This window comes from Diospyros lotus, chromosome 8 (genome assembly GCF_014633365.1).
Source record: "Diospyros lotus cultivar Yz01 chromosome 8, ASM1463336v1, whole genome shotgun sequence".
NCBI lineage: Eukaryota > Viridiplantae > Streptophyta > Magnoliopsida > Ericales > Ebenaceae > Diospyros > Diospyros lotus.
The window spans coordinates 33,022,559-33,042,553 of NC_068345.1; the positions used below are offsets into that span (position 1 = coordinate 33,022,559).

Consider the following 19,995-nt stretch of genomic DNA (forward strand, 5'->3'; position numbering starts at 1 on the left):
GGGGATTTTTTCTTCCAAAATATGTTGGCACATTTACAAAAATAAAAATAGCACACTTATCAAAAATTAAAAAACCAATTTAAGTCTTTATCTTCAGTCCTTACTTCTTGTTGAATTGTTAACCACCATTTGATCTAAAAGCTTAAGTTGTTAAGAATGGCTACGCTTCACTGCATAACTAATCCAAACACGTGCAACAATTTAAATATTGGGTTAGTGGTGAGGTTTGAACTCAACACATGTCCTACTCCTAATACTATGTTGAATTGTTAGGAATCACCTAATCCAGAAGAAGCGTAAGCTGTTAGATAGAGGATTAACTTTATGTTTAATTTAGTATTTTTACTCTCAACACTTCTTTTACACTTCCTAATTCTAGGAATTATCACCGTAAAAGTTTAACCTGTTATAGGACACAGTTTTCTACATCCATGTTGTTGCACCTATATCACTGTTCTGCATCTGTGCTCCTTAGCATGTAGCATCTTACATAACTGTGAAAACTAATTTTCTACTGTGTGCCATACAAATGGAAAAGTTATATTTCTATTTCATTTGACTATTACCTTCAGAGAATCAGAAACCCTGGAACTGAATTCTCGTGCTGCCCTCAATGAATTGACATAGTCAACCTGAAACAAGTGGATAGCACCATCATGGTTGGGAACTACAATTCAAGACACCAATGTGGCCATCTAATTAATTATGATTATCAAAATATAAAGTCATACTTGTTTGTTGAGAGGTGTGTGATATGTTCGGAAAGCTGATGCTTTGATAACACCATCTTCATATCCTGGTGATGGGAAGTAACAAAGAATTCATAAGAAATGCCACCACAAATCAACTAATTGACCAAACAATTACCAGTCATGAAGCACAGATATGCATATCAAACTCAAACAAGTCAGTAACCTACGATTATCCAAAAAAAAGAAACAAACATAACAATAATAATAATAATAATAATAATAGTAAAGAGATCATAAAAAACTAACCATCAACTTGCACACTGTTTGTGTAGGCTCCATGACCACCTTTTGCACAATCATTAGAAGGCAAAGAGGCTAGAAACCATGGAAGTTTCTCCCTAAATTGTGATGTAGATGGCCGATCATTTTGTAAATCTGAATGACGGAAACACTGAACAATTCCAGTACTATTAGTTAAAAAATCCAGATAGTTTCAAGGTCATGCCTGCCCTTGAAAACTCAAGTGCAAAAAAAAAAAAAAAATCACATAATATTGGAAGGGCATGTGGCCCTCAAATTTACCGTGGTACAGTCTTTGCATATTCCACCAAGTCCACAAGAACCATCATCAGATGAACAACAAGGAGGCTGAAAGGAAATTACATATGCTTCAATAAAATCAAAAGTACCAACATTTCTACTTAAACCAAAATTACATAGCTAATAGACCAGTCCTTAGGAAATAAAAAGATGACAGTATATGTTGAATTGTTGATCAGCAATTAGAGGGGCAACTTAATTATTTATCCCTTCAACAACAAAGACACTCCCCCTCATTAGGAGACCAAACCCATGCAACTATTCCAACTTCCAAGTAATGTAGTACACAATGAAATTTTAAGAGCCTTTGCTTGATCTAATAGAAATGTTGACTTTCTGACCACAAACTCATTTAAAAGCTTTTCCTACCATCTGTATGGAGGTAGGCTAAAAAGCATGAGGATAATTAGATATGGATACAAACAAAAAAACAGAAACGGATATGGATATTGAAATAGGATTCATATATAACGTAATTTGATGTATCAAACAAATATGAATGTTAGATAGAACAACAAACTAGACTGGCTATGCTTCATTCAAGAGAGGGGAAGGGAAAGGAGGTATTGCTCTTTCGGTAAGTGGTAGATAGGGTAAACTTCCTTTCTCTTTGTCAATAATTGTAAAGAGAGAAAATTTAGAGTTGAGACAAATAAAATTTAAATTGTATATATAATTATTTCCTGAAATACTTCAAGACATACTTGGTTTTAAAATTATTTAAATACGTCAAATTGTTGACCACTATTTCTTACTCTCAACACACCCTTCACGTGTGTTCAGGCTTCACTGTACAACTAGTCCAAACACATGCAACAAATAAAATATTGGATTAGTGATGAGGTTTGAACTTAGGACTTTGCTTGTTTTAATATCATGTCAAATTGTTGTTCGGACTAGTTATGTAGTGAATCCTGACCACATGTGACGGGGTTGTTGAAAGTAAAAGATAATAATAGAAAAGACAAGTTAATGTCCTCTATCTACAAGCTTAAGCTTACACTTTTAGATAAGATGATGGTTAACAATTCAACAAAATAAAAATCAAGTTAATTCCCATCCAATCCCTCTCAAATCTAGAGTGAAGGAAAGAGCTCAAAACACGGGCCCTCTCCATGCATTCCTTCCCCTCCTAAAAACTTATCCAAACAAAGAGTGTTAACCTTTTCCCCCAACATCATTGCTTCAATCCCCCCCCCCCCCAAAAAAAAAAAAAGAGAAAAAAAAATTCCCTTAATCTCAACTAGGTTGTTCCAAATAGGGATAACTTAATCAAGCAATAATAGCTCGAACAGTACACAAGGCATAACCCTCCTAAAAACTTATCCAAACAAGGCGATTGTTAACCTTTTCCTTCAGATCCCTGTTCCCCCTCCAGTTCCTTCAATCCTAACTGGGATGATCTAGATAGGTAGACTTAATTACCAATAACAACTTGAACGGTACACAAGGTAAACATTCTACCGGTTTCTAGGTCAGCCAATAGTTAAAGAATTGGGCAAACAACTTGATGTCATAAAGAAATACAATTGAGAGCAGGACAAGGCCATGAACCTGGTCGTCTGGGGGACAATAACTTCCGTTTGTGAACTTCCTACAGCAACCAAAAGCTTCTGGAGACATCCATACAAGAAAATCATCAAGCCATGATGCAGCAGGTTTAGCAATGTAACTTGACTCGGGTAATAAAGATGCTCTTGCAATCTGCATAAAAAAAAACTTTTAACTAAGAAACAATAACTCTTGGAGCAACACGGGGCAAAGACTGCAAAAGGAAACCTGAGGACAAAAAATTGTAGTGAGGCACTCTTACGATTTAGAAAATGGTCTAACACAGAGCAGAGTTCATGGTCCACAAAAGAATTTGCTATTATAATAATGCACGATCTTTGTTCAATGAAAATAAAAAATGGTAGATCTTCCCATGATAGATCATCATTGTTTAAACAATACTCACTGTGTGGCCAATATTCATTCTTGGCCAATTTTCAAACAGCCTAAGCTTTTTTGAGGCAAGTAGTTCCAAAAAGGGTCTCAGAAACCAAAGGTTTTTGCACAAGTAGGGATGCAATTATTATGACACAGGCACAGTTTTGGCCCTATTGTGGGGAACCTTTTGCCCACATTGTAGAGGGTAGGTTTTAATTTTCCATCTATCTAATTCATGTTTGTAAAGAATCCAGTAGTGAACCACAAAAAAATGCCCTAGTTCTATAAATGTAACTATCACAACAGAACTAGATTTGAGAACAGTATACAAGATAAGAAATAAAAACTGTACAACTGCGAGCCTTATTTCTTTTAGCTCTGAAACTACAGGATAAAGAATAAAATTTAAATAGTTGCAATCAAGATATTATCACTAGCTGGCCCACAGCATGATAATTGTTTATGATGTAAAACATTATTATCAAATATATTAATTAGTTTATCACTGCATTGCGCAACAGATATGGGCCCTTCTCTATGTGGAGTCCCTATATATTCAAAGCTAAAAACTATAGCTCTCACATAATCATGTTCAAGGCATCTGATGGCCAATAAGCAGGCAAATAGAGATAATAATGAAATAACGAGATTAATTGATAACATTTAAGGTTTTACAACCTCTGAATGCAACAACATACAAATGTAATAATACAGAAACATGCATAAATAGCTATGGATAGTAATTTTATTATTAGTAGATGTATGGCCAGTTTGGGATGAAAACTAGATTGAAAGAGATCACCCATCTGAATAACATGATATTTTAGAAAATACCACCATTTACCTCATTTAAAAGAGAGTCTGAATCACATTGGCTAATGGAGCACAACTGGTTAGTTTGTCTCGATTCTGAACTGAGGGAGATAAAGCAACATCAGCATGACAAACATTATACGGTAAACTTTGCAAATTAAGTTAAAAGTAAACTTTTCTATTCCTGTTTTTGATTCTGCAATACAGCTCAGATCATTTGTTTTTGGATAAGAAATGAACTAGAACTTTTGTTCTGCTTATTGCAAACATATTAATGTAGCCCCTTTCAACAGTTTAGCAAGGGAAAAGTGGCTCTATTCAGACAAATAATTGGAGAAGAGAAATGGACAAGCTGAAACTACATGCTACGACATTATACTCCTGTATGAACTGGTATTACTGCTGCCACTATATTCTGTTTGAATTTGTCTATGATTACTTTCCAACTATCACAAGCAAGCCCACCTATACGGAGTGAAGAAATAGGTACCAGAAACAAATATATTTAAAAAAAATAGTATTACCAATATACAAAATCAGGATGAAGGAGAAATATTGCATTTGGTAGCCAATGGCCATTGTAAAAATTGTTGGATCATTTTACACGTATCACACAAAAGGATCTAAAGCCATAAATAGACTACCACTCAAAGAAGATGGTCTTGACTATATATCAATTAATATTTACAGAAACAGAATTGTACACCAAATGTCCAAAGATTATTGACAACTGATTATGTTTAAATTAATTTATGCTTTTGATAGTAGATATACAATCTAAACTTTTACAGACATCCATGGACTGAGTATAACTGTCTTAAAATGTCTGTTGAATCTCATGAATGGTAAATTTAACTAGCATGTTCTTCACAGCTTGTTCCTGTCCCCCCTCAGGGTATGCCTAGCCTACATACGTTATTCCAAACAATAACATCAGAGGTCTCATATGGTTCAAAATATGTACTCAAGAGCAACACTTCTAAGTTGATCTCTCCTGTAGGTTGATCTCTTATTAAGGAGATAGGGAAATATAAAATAAATTAATAATACCAGACATATGAATATATTCACATATAAAACAGAACATTGTTGTCAACTATTTTCCAGAAAGTGAAAATTATTAAAACATATCAATCTAAATGCACAAGAGGAAATGCATGATACCTATAATTATAGTTTTTCACAACAAAATATAGTGGCGGTCCAATTCTGAGATATTCTGAAGCATTATTGAAATAACCCTGCAGAAGAGGTAATGCTGAGCAACATAGTAAGACATAATATGCATATTCCATGAAACAAGTAGGTATCACCAGGTTAAACCTGAAGATAAGAGTCATGGGGAAGAACAATCTGTTGTTCCAAACCAGGTTCAATCCTTGTGCATAACGCCTTTAAAGATTCAAGAAAATTACAAATCAATAAAAAAAAGAACCAAACACAACAGAAAAAAGATAAATGAAACCATGTAACTCAGTCTCAAATAACATTAAAATAGGGTACTTACAATGCTAGCCAATGCGAAAGCAGCAAAGACAGAAATAACAACTATTTTGACCCACCAAAGACCCAGAATGGGTGCATGAACCTCCTAGAAAAGTAATAGAAAACATAAAGTTTGAGAAAAACAAAAGAACAGAAAAAAAAAAAAAAAAGAAGGTATACAAACATAATCCATATAAAATAACCATGCATAATCTCACAAACTAGGAGTTTTATAAGTACCCGGGATAGATCTAAAAATATTCTAGAAGGAACAAGTTCACCTGCAAGTTAACATTCCATTCAGCAATCTGTCTAGCAAGCAGATTCCATGCAAGGATATTTACTATCTAAAGATCCATCCAAGCTTTAATCCCACAAACATGTAACACAATTCTACACAAACAAAACAAAAGGATACCAACAATCACAAGCTTTAATCCCACTAGATGGGGTTGGCTACATGAATTCTAGACCTCCATTCATCTCTTATCCATGACTATATCCTCTGTAAAGCTATTATATCCTATGTCATGTCTAAGGGTTTTCCATCTTGTTTTCTTTGGTCTTCCTCTCCCTCTTCTGCTACAAACATTTTATCAACTCACCTCATAGGCACTTCTATTGGTCTTCTTTAAATATCTCCAAACTATCTTAATCGTGACTCTTGCATCTTATTATCTTCAATAAGCAAATAGATGTTCTGGTTATTTCTTATCTTGCAACTCATCCATTGTAACATTGTAATCATAGCTACACTCATTTTTTGCACATTTTGGTGCTTAATTGTCCAACATCTAAGCCATACAACTAAGATAGTTTTATAATCATACCATATAACTTCCCTTTTAGCTTTAAAGGGATTTTAAGATTGCATAAAATGAAAGATGCACTTCTCTACTTTAACCATCTTGTATTGATTATATGAGTAACAACCTCCATAATCTCCCCTTCTCTTTGGACATTTCATCCAAGGTATTGAAATAACATTATCTACACTTCTATCTTTACTAAACATTCAACATATTTAATTCTCAACCTATACAATTTAAAACCTTTACATTCTAAGGTGTTTCTCCATAATTTAAGTTCATTATTTCATGCTGAAAAAATATTAATTTTTACATCAAATCCATTTAATGCAAACAAACAAAAATTGACCCCACCAACATTAGAGATAATTCTCTATCCAAGTTTAGTTAATTACATTTTTATTATCCTTTTGAGAAGCATTAAGTCAGCAAGTAACTATGCAAAAATTTCATTTAAGCCTTTATGTCAATAGCCAGAATGGATCAAGTCTTGCAAGTGCAAGTACAAACCTACAATTATAATATGAGCATCAAGATATGCCATGGAAACTAGCCTTTCTGAGAATCTTCTAGTAAACAAATCCTCATTTCACTCACCAGAGCTAGAGGCATACCATTTTTAATCAAAAATCAAGTTCTTCAAGTTTACTATTTGCTCTGAACACTAATTCTCAAACTTCTGGTAATACAGAAAATTGGCATGCTTGCAACTGTCAATATTTCTAGAAATTCTGTGTAGTAAATCCGGATTATGTACCCACGTCGGTCCGCCCAAAAAGGGCTCCGGATCCAGATCTGCAACTGCTATGTGCAGTTGCAACAGGAGAACTGCCATTTAATGTGGAGGAAGTGGGCAGATGGCAGAGAAGCATGTGTGAGCATGCCAGTATATATATGTGATATATATGATGAAAATGGCTGCTGAGATTTTGAAGAGGAAAAGAAATAAACCCGTGCTCCTGTGTTTTCCAACTTGGGTAGAAGGAAACAAACTCTCAAGTGAATTCTCTGTATAAGTGTGGTTTTTAGGCTCTGGCTTACAAATGATTTCCGTTTTTATGATTGCATTTTTGAACCAGTAATTCAACCAAAGATCCAGTTTCAATTCCACTGCAAAATCAGGTAAGTTCTATTTCAATTGTTAATGGTTGGTTTTTGTATACCATGATAGTTCTATCTCTATACATTTTCCCCAAAATTCTGTGACACCATCTAAACTTCCCCTTTACAACAATTCACATAAAAAAGTGTGTTGTGTTATGATCACAGGTCACTAGATTTGTAGCTCACATGCATGCATCATTTCTTCATATCGATTTGTAGTTCATGCAAATGAATCATTACGGAATCGTTATGTTCCATGGATCAAAATTTGCGTGTATATATAAGATAAAAAAGTAGTTGGCCAATTGCTTAAGAAGATCACTACAAACATTCTAACATAACAAAATGTCTTTAGTTTTTCTCAACCCTATGATATTTCTTCTGATTTATGGAATAGTGCCACTAAAGCTCAGTAATGTGCATGATGAAGTTGAAAACCTTAAAAGAATACCAAAAAGAAAAGTAAAGAAGAACTCATTCTTACCTTCATATATCGGGCCAGTAATCCAGGTTTTGTGTGGCCAATGCCTGCATATTCATACATTTTCTTTAACAAGCCAATGTTTGAAATACAAAGAGAAGTTCATGAAAATGACAACAAAATATACAGCCATGCAAGGAATCTCATTCATACCTTCATTAGCATCAATATGTGATCCAGAAATTTTAAGACAAGGAAAGCAATCTACCCTGTTATCCTCAGCTCTCATGAAATCAAAAACAATCAGGGCAACAAAAGCAGTAATTTGCAGAAGGAAATCCAAGAGTACTGCTAATGCTGCAAAAGAATTTGGAAATGGAAGTTGACTGTAAGAACCATATAATAACCATATAACTATTATTTACAATGAAGTTGGTGAAAACCAGCAATCCTAGAACTTTGAGGTCATTGACTTAAGATAGGAGTAATCCTCTAACCTGCAAACATAGAAAACACACGGCATGCTGGCACAGGAATAAAACTTCCAACTGCAAATGCTAAAACCTCAGAGAGACTAGCTAATGTTATAGATGGTCCAACTTCCACAAGCGCATTGCTTATTCGGCCTTCTAAAGGCAATGACAATGGCTGACGCTTAACAGCATGTACCAGAATGCACATGTTATCTACCCCAACCTGGAAAACAAATACATTAAGCCAAAGAAGTAGCAGGAGAGAAACTTATACAGAGATGATTTGTAAAGATAAACAAAATATATATATACATATATATATATATCTTTTGTTAGAGGAATGGAATGATGCCATTCTTCACACACTAAGTACAGCTAGAACTCTCATGGGATTGCTCTGTGTAATGCTTGGATGCATTTTGCCTTGCATGCATTATCATGTTTCTCTTGTATGACTCAACCGAGCAAACAGCCTGTTATGGTAAACCTTCTTTAGGTCTAAAGGTAAGTTGTTTCTTCTATTGCTTACATTGAAGGTAGTAGCAGTCATTATCCATTAGGTTGTTAGCTACCATAACACAATAGACATCAGCAATACATGTAGCTCTCTGATGAAGTACATAAAAGCAATTTGACAATAGATTATCACTCATATTCTGACTAAGGCGAGTGCTAATGAGACTGGTTACTTTTTGGTAGTGTTTCATGGGGGTTTTGTTTGTCTGGGTTTTTTATTGCCTATAATGCTCCTAATTTTATTTGCATTAATAAAATTCTAGCTTCTTTTGAAAAAAAAAAACACAATTGCATTTGTGGAAATCTCGTATTTCTACATCAGCTGTTACATGTATAGCTGTTACAGCTGTAAATGAACAGCTATGCTTATTTTGGAAAGATTGACTTATTGGTATAGGATTATGGAAGACTGATTCTAAGGAGGAAATCGGGGAAGACAGCAATTATTGATTGGAAGTTATATCTTTTAGCTAGGCTATAATTAGAAGACTATTTCCTCGTATATAGTTTGCCTTTTCTAGACTCCTAATCTGTAAATACCAATAATACAAATAAGAGGATTGCCGAGAGGTAGGGTGTCTTTTTCTATCCTTTCAAATTAGCCTAATTGCCTGCTATTGCAACAGCATAATACAGTGGTAGAACTTGTGGCTGACAAATGTAAATTGGGTTAAATCGTGAAAGCCACATTAGTGTAAATATAGAGCAAAATACCAGGGGGTGACGGAGCTAGCAACAGACCTAGGATTTTGCTGAGGGGACCAAGTACACTCATGTTGCTTCTAGCCATACTTCCTAAAAGCATATTACAATCTCTTTCCTTTTTTTAATATTGAGAGGATCTTAGACATTAGATTGGTATCAATTTGAGATATTCTGAGAATAAATCATATTCACTCTAATTGTTATTCAAATATGTGATGATTAATTCATAAAAAACTAGCACTGTGGTCAATTATCTATCTGATATACAAACTGCACGTGACTTTGTAAAGTTCCAATAGCTATTGGCACCTCAGTAGTTACAATTATACCAATTATACATAAAAATAAAAGCATGCAGAGGATGGTAAGGGAGAAAGAAAGATCTACCAGTCACTTGATTGAGACCAAGAATACTTTATGATAGGTTTATATCAAATTATTACAGAAAGTTAGATGATCAATCAAAATGCTAGATTGATATGGATTTTTCAGAAGAAAATATACTATTGTAGGGCTGGATTTCAGGTTTGGGGCTGGAATATAAAGTTTTACAGAGTTTATCCACAAATCTAGTGGGCCTAAGTAAACATTTGTGAACTTCAATGGATTTGAAAAACAGATAATGAAGGAAAAACCTTCTACAACAACATAAGAAAAAGTGTTCAGATTAGAGACTTGTTTTGTAAGAATGCATACCGGTGCCATTTATCTTAAACACATTGCTTCATTACTAAATGTGTAAGGAAACCTTAAGGAGACATTTTCACAAATTTGGCATATGCTAAGAATGCTCTTTGCAGAGCTAACTTTATGCAACAGAAATATATTACATGGCCTCGACAATAGAAGAATATTTGGAAATTCATACAATACAAATATTTGAGCGAAACTAACTTCAAATTGAGATAGGACTACTCTCACTGATTGCTGTAACTTACAAGAGGACTGAAGATACTCCAATTTTGCATGAGAATGAATATAGCACTAAATCTGAAAGACTTGGTAAACAAATAGAACTTACAGCTAACACCAGAAAAGGAATGACTTCCATAATGATGAGTGTAGATTTCACTCCAACAGCACTGAAAAACCCAACTGATCCAAGAACAGAGAGCATAACAAGAATAACTCCCGATAGACCAAGTAAGACCTGGAAGCCAACCACAGAAAAGACTTAAACACAATAACAGAAGCACAAGGTCAAAATCTGAAGTGCAGAACAGGCATTTAACATGTTCCAAAATAGAAAAAGGAAGCAAGAAATAAATCATAGAAATTAAAGAGATCCAGATGAATAGATGTTGTAGCAGGCATTCTGAAACAGTCTGAACATAATAAAAAAGATGCAAGGTAAATTAGGAATTCCAAACAACAAATAATGTAATTCCAAAGTAGGAGAGAAATAAATCCTAAACAAAATTAACAGTTACTGGTGAAGTGGATGATGCTTATGACGAAGTCATCCAATGAATCTGCCAAACAAAACTAGTATTCATATATGGAAAGCCCATTGTTGCTAATAGTGTGACATGTAGCCCACTTTGGTATTCTTTCTCTTATAAAGAAACTATTATCTCTTATTTGTTTACTCTCTTTGTTTCATATAAATCATATATGGACATGCATAATTTAAAAGTTTGTTCCAGTTGTGTCTCTGGCTCATTATATATATTTTTTTATATTCAGGTTCTGTCATCTATGCAAGTATTCATACAAAATTTTATAATCAATTAACTACCTTTCTATCTTATTGAAGAACTCAAAAGTTTTTATAGGAATTTCTTTTAAAACATTTTCTGTCCAACATAAGTAACAGTTATGCCATCATGCATGTCAAATTCTAATTAAAGACCAAACTCCATTGTCTTCTTAACACTTAACTTTTGACTTGAAATTAATCTTTATTTGAGAATCAGAAAGGATTTTTTTATTATTATTGGAGTCATTATCTGGTAACTCAATAGTTGGAAGAAAAATATGCCTACACATCTTAAATAACTGAAAATTTCAAGCTTCAAAGCTTCCATTTGAATTTCATGCTCAAACTGATGTGCATTTTTGGAAACTAAAAAGTTTGGCTCCTTTGTTAAGCTTCTTCTCATCATTACAAAAAAAATAAAAAGTTCTTCACATAGAAATGGCACATTTTTTTATCACATAATCTAGCATACAAATACCGAGACGGACAAAGGGCATGCATCAAGACATAAAAAAAAAAAGTCTAAAAGATAAATATTAGAAAGTGGTTAAACAATTAAGGGAAACATACCTTGGACGATCTATAAAATGAGATGAAACGAGGTGAATCTCCCAAAGCCAAAGATATGTAAGCAAACATCACAAGGTAGCTAATCTGGAATAGCATAGCACAGGCAAAGAAATAAAAAAAAAAAAGAATCAGAACTTTTCACTTGCCAAAACAAAGTTTTCAAGCCGTATATGGAAAGTGTCGTGTTTTACAGCATGCAATCAAGAATTTCATTGACCAACCAGGAAATAATACTAAGAAAATTTCCATCAAGAAGTAATTGCCATTCTCCAATGTGATGAAGGAAAAAGGAGAAGTATGTTCTTCAGGGCCTCACCGAGATAGTTATAGCATCTGCAGTACTTTCTCTTTTTAATTCCTCCTCAATAGAACTTTCTGATGAAAACGAGAGTGTTAAGTTTTTGGATTGCACCATTGGCAAGAGTTCATCCTGTCAAAAGAATTCAGTCAGACTATGTACTACAAGAAGTAATACTAGGAAATGCCATTACTGGCCCTCTGGGAAGAGGTTGGAAGGCCTCCTGTGCAAGCACCCAGATAAGTAAAATAAGGGAGTAACTAATAAGAAGACACAGAATCACATAAATACTTGTAAAATATATAGTTGATAAAGAGCAAACTAAGGAATGAAGGATTTACTCTCTAATTTGACCACCAAAATAACTTTTCTATTCAAGTATGGGCCTTATCTTCTACTAGTTTATAACCTTACAAGGCCCTCCAAACCACTAATTCTCGTTTGTTAGTAGTTCAAAAACTAGAAGAAAAAAGCAGAATTTGGCTGTGATTCAAACATTATTTAAACAGGTCCTACCTTCTTTACCTTGGTGAAAATGTAAGAACTGTGATATAAAAATGAAAGTTCTGGCAATATTCCCACTACCTCATAGGTCCAGACACCCAACGTCTCCATATGCTAGATTGGCATCTTGATGAAATATAATCCTACAAGGTAGTGGTCCACTCAAACTTTTCCTCTTAATTTACCTATAAATTAGTCCAAGCTCTATATTAGCTCTTATCATTTGCCAGTGGTCCACTCACTCTTACTTGATACAACATCAATTAACATAGAACAGGAAAATAGGGCAATATCAAACCACAATATTGCATAAATCCTTCGAAACAAGAACAGCAGCACAAGAATAGGCCAACCTTTGCCAATGTAATGAAGGCCTTCTCCCAAGCTACTGCTCTCTTAGTCTTGTTGTCTTCTCTATCAACAGCATTGTTTACAGGATATGTTATAATAAATGCAGAAGCCTGTCTCAGGAACAACACTAGTGTGTCACCTTATGCCTTAGTTACAACTGCAATGAACAATGGATCAGCAGCTTACCTCAGAATAGTTATTCCCTGAGAAACCTCCTAATGCAGTGCTTGGATCAAGAGGGGCTTTAAATGCACTTAGGCATGAGTCTGCTGAAGTATAATGCTTAAAGAAGCATACAATCATCAAAACCAGTCAGTTTCATTGTAAAAAGAAAAAATAGAAAATATATTTAAACCATCCAATTGTATAAATTCATCAATCTAATAGTTTACTAGTGTAAATTTGATGAAATTTTGAGATACATCTATATGCCAATCAAACTGTTTAAACTATTTCATATGCCAATGCACTAAGGCATGAGTCTGTTTAAATTTGAAGAATTTTTTAGTGCAGTCACATTTTTTCTTACCCTTCCAGGTGAGTTTAGCAACCATGAATACCATGTTATGAAACTATTTCATTTCGACATGTAAGTCATTTACCCCCTAACTCAATACTGGTAATTTTGAATTATTATTTGCCATGTAAAGCATGCTCTAGGTCTGGAAGGCAAGCAAATGGCTTGGGTTAATATCAAGCTCTGTTTCTTCTTGGATCATAATACATTCAAGAGTAAAACTTAACAAGAAGAGAAATTACTGGCTGCACTCATTATAATGGTCTTTTCTTACATTAATGGATGTAAGTTGGGAGTTTATAACACCAGCTTACAAACAACTGAATCCTCAAGTACTCCCCCACCCCCCGCTCCCAATGCAAAAAAATAATAATAATAAAGAAAAAAAGAAAAAAACATAGATTCATCAGCCAAAAAAAAAGAACAGACAAACTAAACATATAAATAATAAAAAAAGAATGATAAGGATTTTAAGCTCACAACACAGGGATAGAGATCATCAATACTTACCTGAAAACAATACTCAACATGTTCAACGCCCCCATAGCTGTCATAATTTTTGGGATCCATTTTGAAGTACTATGACAAAAGAATGAAAAAAAAAAAGTATCACCCATGATTGATGGTGAAATAACAGGGAGTATTTCCAACTTTCTATAGTTTTCTGTATAAATAAGATAAAATTTTGTACAAAGTTCATAACAGAATAGAGGCAAAGCTCACGGTAACAAGTCTGAAATAAATTGTCATGAGGCAAATTAAGGTTCATCATTTGTCAAAAAGGATTACATTATTTGGTATGCAAGGAAAAGAAATACCAGAAAGAATTAATATCAGCAATATTAGCAACAGAAAGAACACTAGTCTCTGACTAGACACTAAGCATCCAATAAACATGTGTCAGCGGCAAGCCTTCATGAGATTAGCATTGAAGTTTCCTGGATATGATATCAACTAGTATGTGAACCTCACCAAGCTAAAACAGCAATCACAAAGCTGGTCAAAGTCCAAGAATGCAAAATAGTATCTAAAAAGTCATTTTTAAAGATATCCAGGCAATAGAATCCCAGTGAAGCTGGAGAGAACGATAAGGTTATCATTGTTTATCCCATTCCTACAATCTTGCCAGTAACAATAACAGATCCTTGTTCCATTCAGGACTCTTACATTCACATCTATAGTCCAAATGAGTTGCTAAATCCATTCTTAGAGAAGCCTTGACTGTACCTTCACCTTCAGTTTCAATAAAAGAAAATTCAACAAAAGAGATCCATGTATCACATTAAAAGAAAAATAGAGTTGTCCATGTAACCCACAAAGCGGGCTCAAATCTAGTAAGATGTTGATATAGTAATCAACAATATCAGGCCTCTTAGAGCTTAGAATGCGCGGGCCCTTCCCCTTCCATCTCAAATTATAACTAGCACCAAGTATTAAATGGGTAAATCCCTGGGATCTCAAGAGGTACAGCAAAACTCAGTGTGTTCTTCCTCTTGATGTAGGGTTGTTTGATAGGTCAGATCATGTGGCTTTTGCATCACGTCCACAACTTGGAATAGTGAGAAATCCATCATATTGTTTCACTCATTTTTTGCTGCTCTGTTTATAAACCTAATGTGAGTTTTGGAAAAGCTTTGTACCTATCAAATTGAGGTAAAACTGATATTCCAAAAAGAAATTTTCCTTCACTTACTATGAATCTAGGTTTGAAAAATCAACTTTAATGATTACAAAAAAAAAATTGTATAAATCCCATGGAAAGGTACTCAAATCCTACTCTTCAAAGGCAACTATCCTAACCACTGGACTACTAGTGTGCAGCGGTCCTCACTTGAAACAAAAGTGAACCACAATGTTTACAGAATATGAAGAAGACTTCTGCAGGATGTTCCTCTCTTTCTTAGTTTTTGGTACACAACAACAATCATAAGCCTAAATCCCACCTAAGTGGAGTCTGGTACACAAATTCTAGACCCACAACCATCTCCACGATCATATCCTCCCTGTAATGCTTTTACATCCCATATTATATTTAACAATTTCCCACTAAGTTTTCCTTAGTCTTCCTCACCCTCTTTTGATACAAACTTTCTCCATTTCATCCACTCACCTCACAAGTGTGTCTATTAGTGTATTTCCCTCACATATTAAAACCATCTTAATCGTGCTTGCATCTTATCTTCAATAGGAACCGTCCAACCTTATTATTGTCAGATCTCCTTGGATCTGATAGGAAGTTCTCACTGATTTGGTGAGAATCCGGTTAAGAAATAAGAGGGAAATGAGAAGAATTCTAGAGGGGAAAGGAAGACAGAGAGATAGGAGGGAAATCCGAGAGACAGAGAAGAGAGATTGAGAGGGAAATCAGAAGCTTTTTTGATTAATTTCTTCTATCCTTTACACTGAATGCAAATAGTAATTATATACTGATTGTGGCTAGTATTTGGCGCCAAAAGGGCCTCCACTTTCCAAAGTTACAGCTTTCAAAATATTGCAACTCTCTAACTTCCTTTTAGAAGAATAACCTTTCATCTGCCCATTCCAACTACCTAAAAATATATTCCCTTAGTTATTAGGTACATGACAATTATGTATGGTCACATTTCTTATCTTGTATTTTCTTATATGGGCACACATCCACCATAACATTCTCATCTCAACTACTCACATTTTGCACATGTTGGTGCTTAGCTACCCAACATTTTGAGCCATACATGGTCTTATAGATGTCAAATAAAACTTCATTTTTAGCCTTAAAAGGGATTTAATGATCATTTTTTAGTTTTTGGTAAAGGAAACAAAACAGAATGCTAGTTAATATCATAACACCTTTAGCTCCTACAAGGGTAACCCATATCTTCCACCAGAGTACCATGGATAGATTCAAAAATATGAAATTTCTGAATAGCTGTAACTCAACAACAATTTTCACAGAAATTACTTGAAAGCATAACATCTAAAAATAATATGCTTGAGTTACAGACAGGACAGAACCTGTAGAACAGTTTGAGTGGCACAATCTTGGCCAAGTGGCTTCATACAAATATCAGCTAGAGATATCAATGAACCTGAATAATTTGCTCGAATTCCATCCACCTACAAAAATCAATAAATTGATTAAGAAAAGAAGAAGAAAATGAAAGGAACGCATTCATAGCAAACACCTAAATTTAAAGTGATAACAAACAGTACTAAAAGAATGGCAGAATTATCAGTCAGTATCTAATAAAAACTTATATTCCGATCAAAGTTAACATATCAAATGTCCTTCTGAACAGTTACACATCATGAAAAATACCTTATTTTGTATTTCAAAAAGTAATTTTATATTGTCTTCAGTCAAAATGCTTGGGGACTTGCCATTTGCATCCAAAACTGTTGCTACTATAAGCTGCAAAACATGTTAAGGAGTTAGGAGTCTCCTGAATTCGTAAACAAAGATCGCCAATCAACATAATAGGAGGCAAATCGCCAATCAACATAATAGGAGGCAAACAAGACGAAACAAGTGAACAAAATAATAATAATAATATAAAAGGATAAAATTATACCTCTGTTTAATAGAAAAGGCTTTTAGGTGTGTTAGTGGTTAATAACTTTAACACGGCATCACACCTAGCAAAGCTCCTTCAAACCTCACTGCTAGCATGACAATTAAATAATTGCATATGTTTGTATATTATGTCTAGCACACAAGAGGGGGAGTCTTAAAGTAAAATAATAATTTAAAGGAAAAATTACACCACTCTAACCCACCTAAGCTTTTACACGAGTTGATAGTCAAAAACTAAACAATTTAGGAATAACATCAAGAGAAATGCATGTCAAGCACAAGCAGAAAGAAAAGTTTTATAAAACTATGCACGTCCAAGCTTCTGAGATTCAAAGCAACCCACAAACTGATCTATGGACAGGCCCAAACCCACATATGATTAAAAAAATACTCTTCAATATTACAGTCTGCAAATGATGCCCATTAAAAGATCTATAAAATATTCCATTCCTATTACAGTTGAAATTACTAGCTAAATCTATCCAGATCCAATTAGATCTTAGCAGACTCAGTATTGTAATAAGATGTACTTCCTGAATATTTACAGAATATATAATTTAATTAACGTCATAAAAGGACTGCAAAGAAATGGGGGCAGTAAATCCAATTCATGCAGGTGGAATTGTACGCAAACAGAAGTTATCCATGCTCCTTCCTGCTCTACTGCATGTATATATTTAAGTATATCTATCAAGTTTCCCTATAGTGACCACCAATTGATGAACAATCTTATTTACACATCCACTGATGGATAATTACAAGGACAAGCGAAGCCATTTTACAAAAAAGAATTCGAGTCTCTCTTGCATCTGTGCAGAGGTACATTTATCCGCTCTGTCTTCCTTTTAGGAATGGGAACTGAAAAGGTCAGGGCAATCAGATCACCTCCAAACATCTCAAGATGCAATTATCTAGTCAAAAATTATGCAGGAGGAACTCACAAAAGGTGCATTGTCCTGCTCTCCTCACTTTCAGAATGGAGACTAACACAGTTAATGCCGTCAGGGCAATGAAGACAGCTCCAAAGATCTCAATTCAATGTTGTGTAGTCAAAACATTACATGGGGAAGAACTCAACATCCCAAGTAGTCCCAAAAATAGAAGTTAAAATCCTGAACTTAACAAAAAGTACATGATGCAGGGCTTTCATTTTAATAATTTTCATAATTTTAATTCTTTAACTATTGTAGGGTTTATTTTATTATTTTGTAGGAAGATTTAATTATTTCCAAGTGATAGAATATTTAGGATTCCTATTTTGTCTTTGACTTAGCTTTACTTTTCCTTTCTTAATTAAGATTCCTTTATCTCTTAGAACAGGAATTCTAAAACCCTCTATAAATAGCAGGGCCTTAAGTCTATTTTATTCAGTCAATAACATAACTTCATCCCATACAATTAAGACAGTTTTCTCTAGTTCTTGAACCTTTGTTTATCGCGCTATTCCCTACGTCAGTACAACAACCACAATTTGTCAGAAAATTACTAGATTTATGTACCAGAAAGTGGCCGGACCAGTTATTGGATGCTTTGTCAGCTTCTCCCTTATGAGTTCTGCAGTTGTGCCGCCAGAATGCAATTTAAACGAGAGGATGTCTAAGTTGTGTCTACTATAAGATAAGGCTTCACAGATTCAAGGTAGGCCAATATATTGTTGCATTAATGTATATTGCAAAACAAAAAAAAAAAATCACCTTTTCTAAACTTCAGTTTCTATTTTAGGCAACATTCAATTCACTAATGTGTGTGCATATGTATTGTTGAGTAAAATAATAATATAAAATAAAGTTAACCCTCTTTCTAATAGCTTGAGCTTTTAGATAAGATAGTAGTTAATAATATAACATGGTATCAGAGCAGGCAAAGGTCATGAGTTCAAACTTCACTGCCACCCTAATATTTAAATTGTTGCACATGGTTAAACTAGTTATACAGTGAAGCATGGTCACACCTAAGGGGGCCTATTGAGAGTAAAATAATAATATAAAAATAAAGTTAACTCTCTATCTAACAACTTAAGCTTTTAGATGAAATGATAGTTAACAATTTAACATGCATTAACCTATATCATGTAGCTCATGGCATCCTCCAGCATGAGATGGCAGCAATTATATTGCTCTTAATACTACCCTCTGCATACACAAATTTGGCCTCTTTATATGGAGCCCTTGCTCACGTCTCGAGTGCATTGGCATCCCAATAGCTCAACCAACCCTACACACATTGCCCAAGCAGAGCACTCCCACTACACACACACTCAAATCTCAATGGCTCAATTGTTCCTTCATCAACATCCATGCATCTTATTATCTTGGTCAAGGGCTAACTTCCCTCCTGACAAACCCTCCCTCGAGCATACTGTCTATTATAGACAATTATAGGTACTCCACATATGACCTGTATCATGGTCATGGAGCAGAAAATAAAACATGCCTCAGAACACATTGAAGCAATAGCTTCACAATGAATGAAAAGAAAATGTGAGAGGAAGAAAAGTAAATCTCACCAAAAATCTTTCACTGAATAAAATGATAATCAATACAGGAGATAAGGTATAGCTGAGTATTTATACTCAGCTATCCTTGATAAACAAATAGCAGCTAACTGCCTAACTAATATAATCATTGCTTATAACAACACAACAGAAACATAACAATAACGGTTACAGTAATACAAGGCAGTCACAGCATAGCATAAGAGAATATACGGCAGCTAGTCAAACATCATTTCCTTCTACATTCCCCCTCAAATCAGACTCCATGGCAGAGGAAGAAGATTTGAGCTTTAGGCTGTCTAAAGTGGCAATAGGACTATGATGCATAGGTGACAGCTTAAGACCAAGCTTGTCACCATAAGAATAAAAACTTGTCCCTTGACAACGCCTTAGTGAAAATATCAGCCACCTAATAAAGAGTAGGAACATATCTGATTTCAACCTCACCATTTTCTACTTTCT

At 34.4% G+C, this 19,995-nt stretch overlaps 1 protein-coding gene across 1 annotated transcript in view; it reads right to left on the reverse strand.

The window, feature by feature from the left end:
* LOC127808022 (uncharacterized) overlaps nucleotides 1–19,995 on the reverse strand; it is a 51,181-nt gene that overhangs the window by 11,594 nt on the left and 19,592 nt on the right. Inside the window, exons 12-31 of the mRNA XM_052346324.1 lie at nucleotides 16,785–16,877; nucleotides 16,481–16,582; nucleotides 13,997–14,065; nucleotides 13,156–13,251; nucleotides 12,972–13,079; nucleotides 12,133–12,246; nucleotides 11,817–11,900; nucleotides 10,569–10,697; nucleotides 8,351–8,549; nucleotides 8,067–8,210; nucleotides 7,917–7,960; nucleotides 5,542–5,625; nucleotides 5,358–5,426; nucleotides 5,199–5,275; nucleotides 4,066–4,135; nucleotides 2,847–2,996; nucleotides 1,275–1,340; nucleotides 999–1,143; nucleotides 732–796; nucleotides 567–632 (exon numbers count right to left, since the gene is read on the reverse strand). Coding sequence (XP_052202284.1) covers nucleotides 567–632; nucleotides 732–796; nucleotides 999–1,143; nucleotides 1,275–1,340; nucleotides 2,847–2,996; nucleotides 4,066–4,135; nucleotides 5,199–5,275; nucleotides 5,358–5,426; nucleotides 5,542–5,625; nucleotides 7,917–7,960; nucleotides 8,067–8,210; nucleotides 8,351–8,549; nucleotides 10,569–10,697; nucleotides 11,817–11,900; nucleotides 12,133–12,246; nucleotides 12,972–13,079; nucleotides 13,156–13,251; nucleotides 13,997–14,065; nucleotides 16,481–16,582; nucleotides 16,785–16,877 — 1,974 coding nt within the window. The remainder of the gene's footprint in view (nucleotides 1–566; nucleotides 633–731; nucleotides 797–998; nucleotides 1,144–1,274; nucleotides 1,341–2,846; nucleotides 2,997–4,065; nucleotides 4,136–5,198; nucleotides 5,276–5,357; nucleotides 5,427–5,541; nucleotides 5,626–7,916; nucleotides 7,961–8,066; nucleotides 8,211–8,350; nucleotides 8,550–10,568; nucleotides 10,698–11,816; nucleotides 11,901–12,132; nucleotides 12,247–12,971; nucleotides 13,080–13,155; nucleotides 13,252–13,996; nucleotides 14,066–16,480; nucleotides 16,583–16,784; nucleotides 16,878–19,995) is intronic.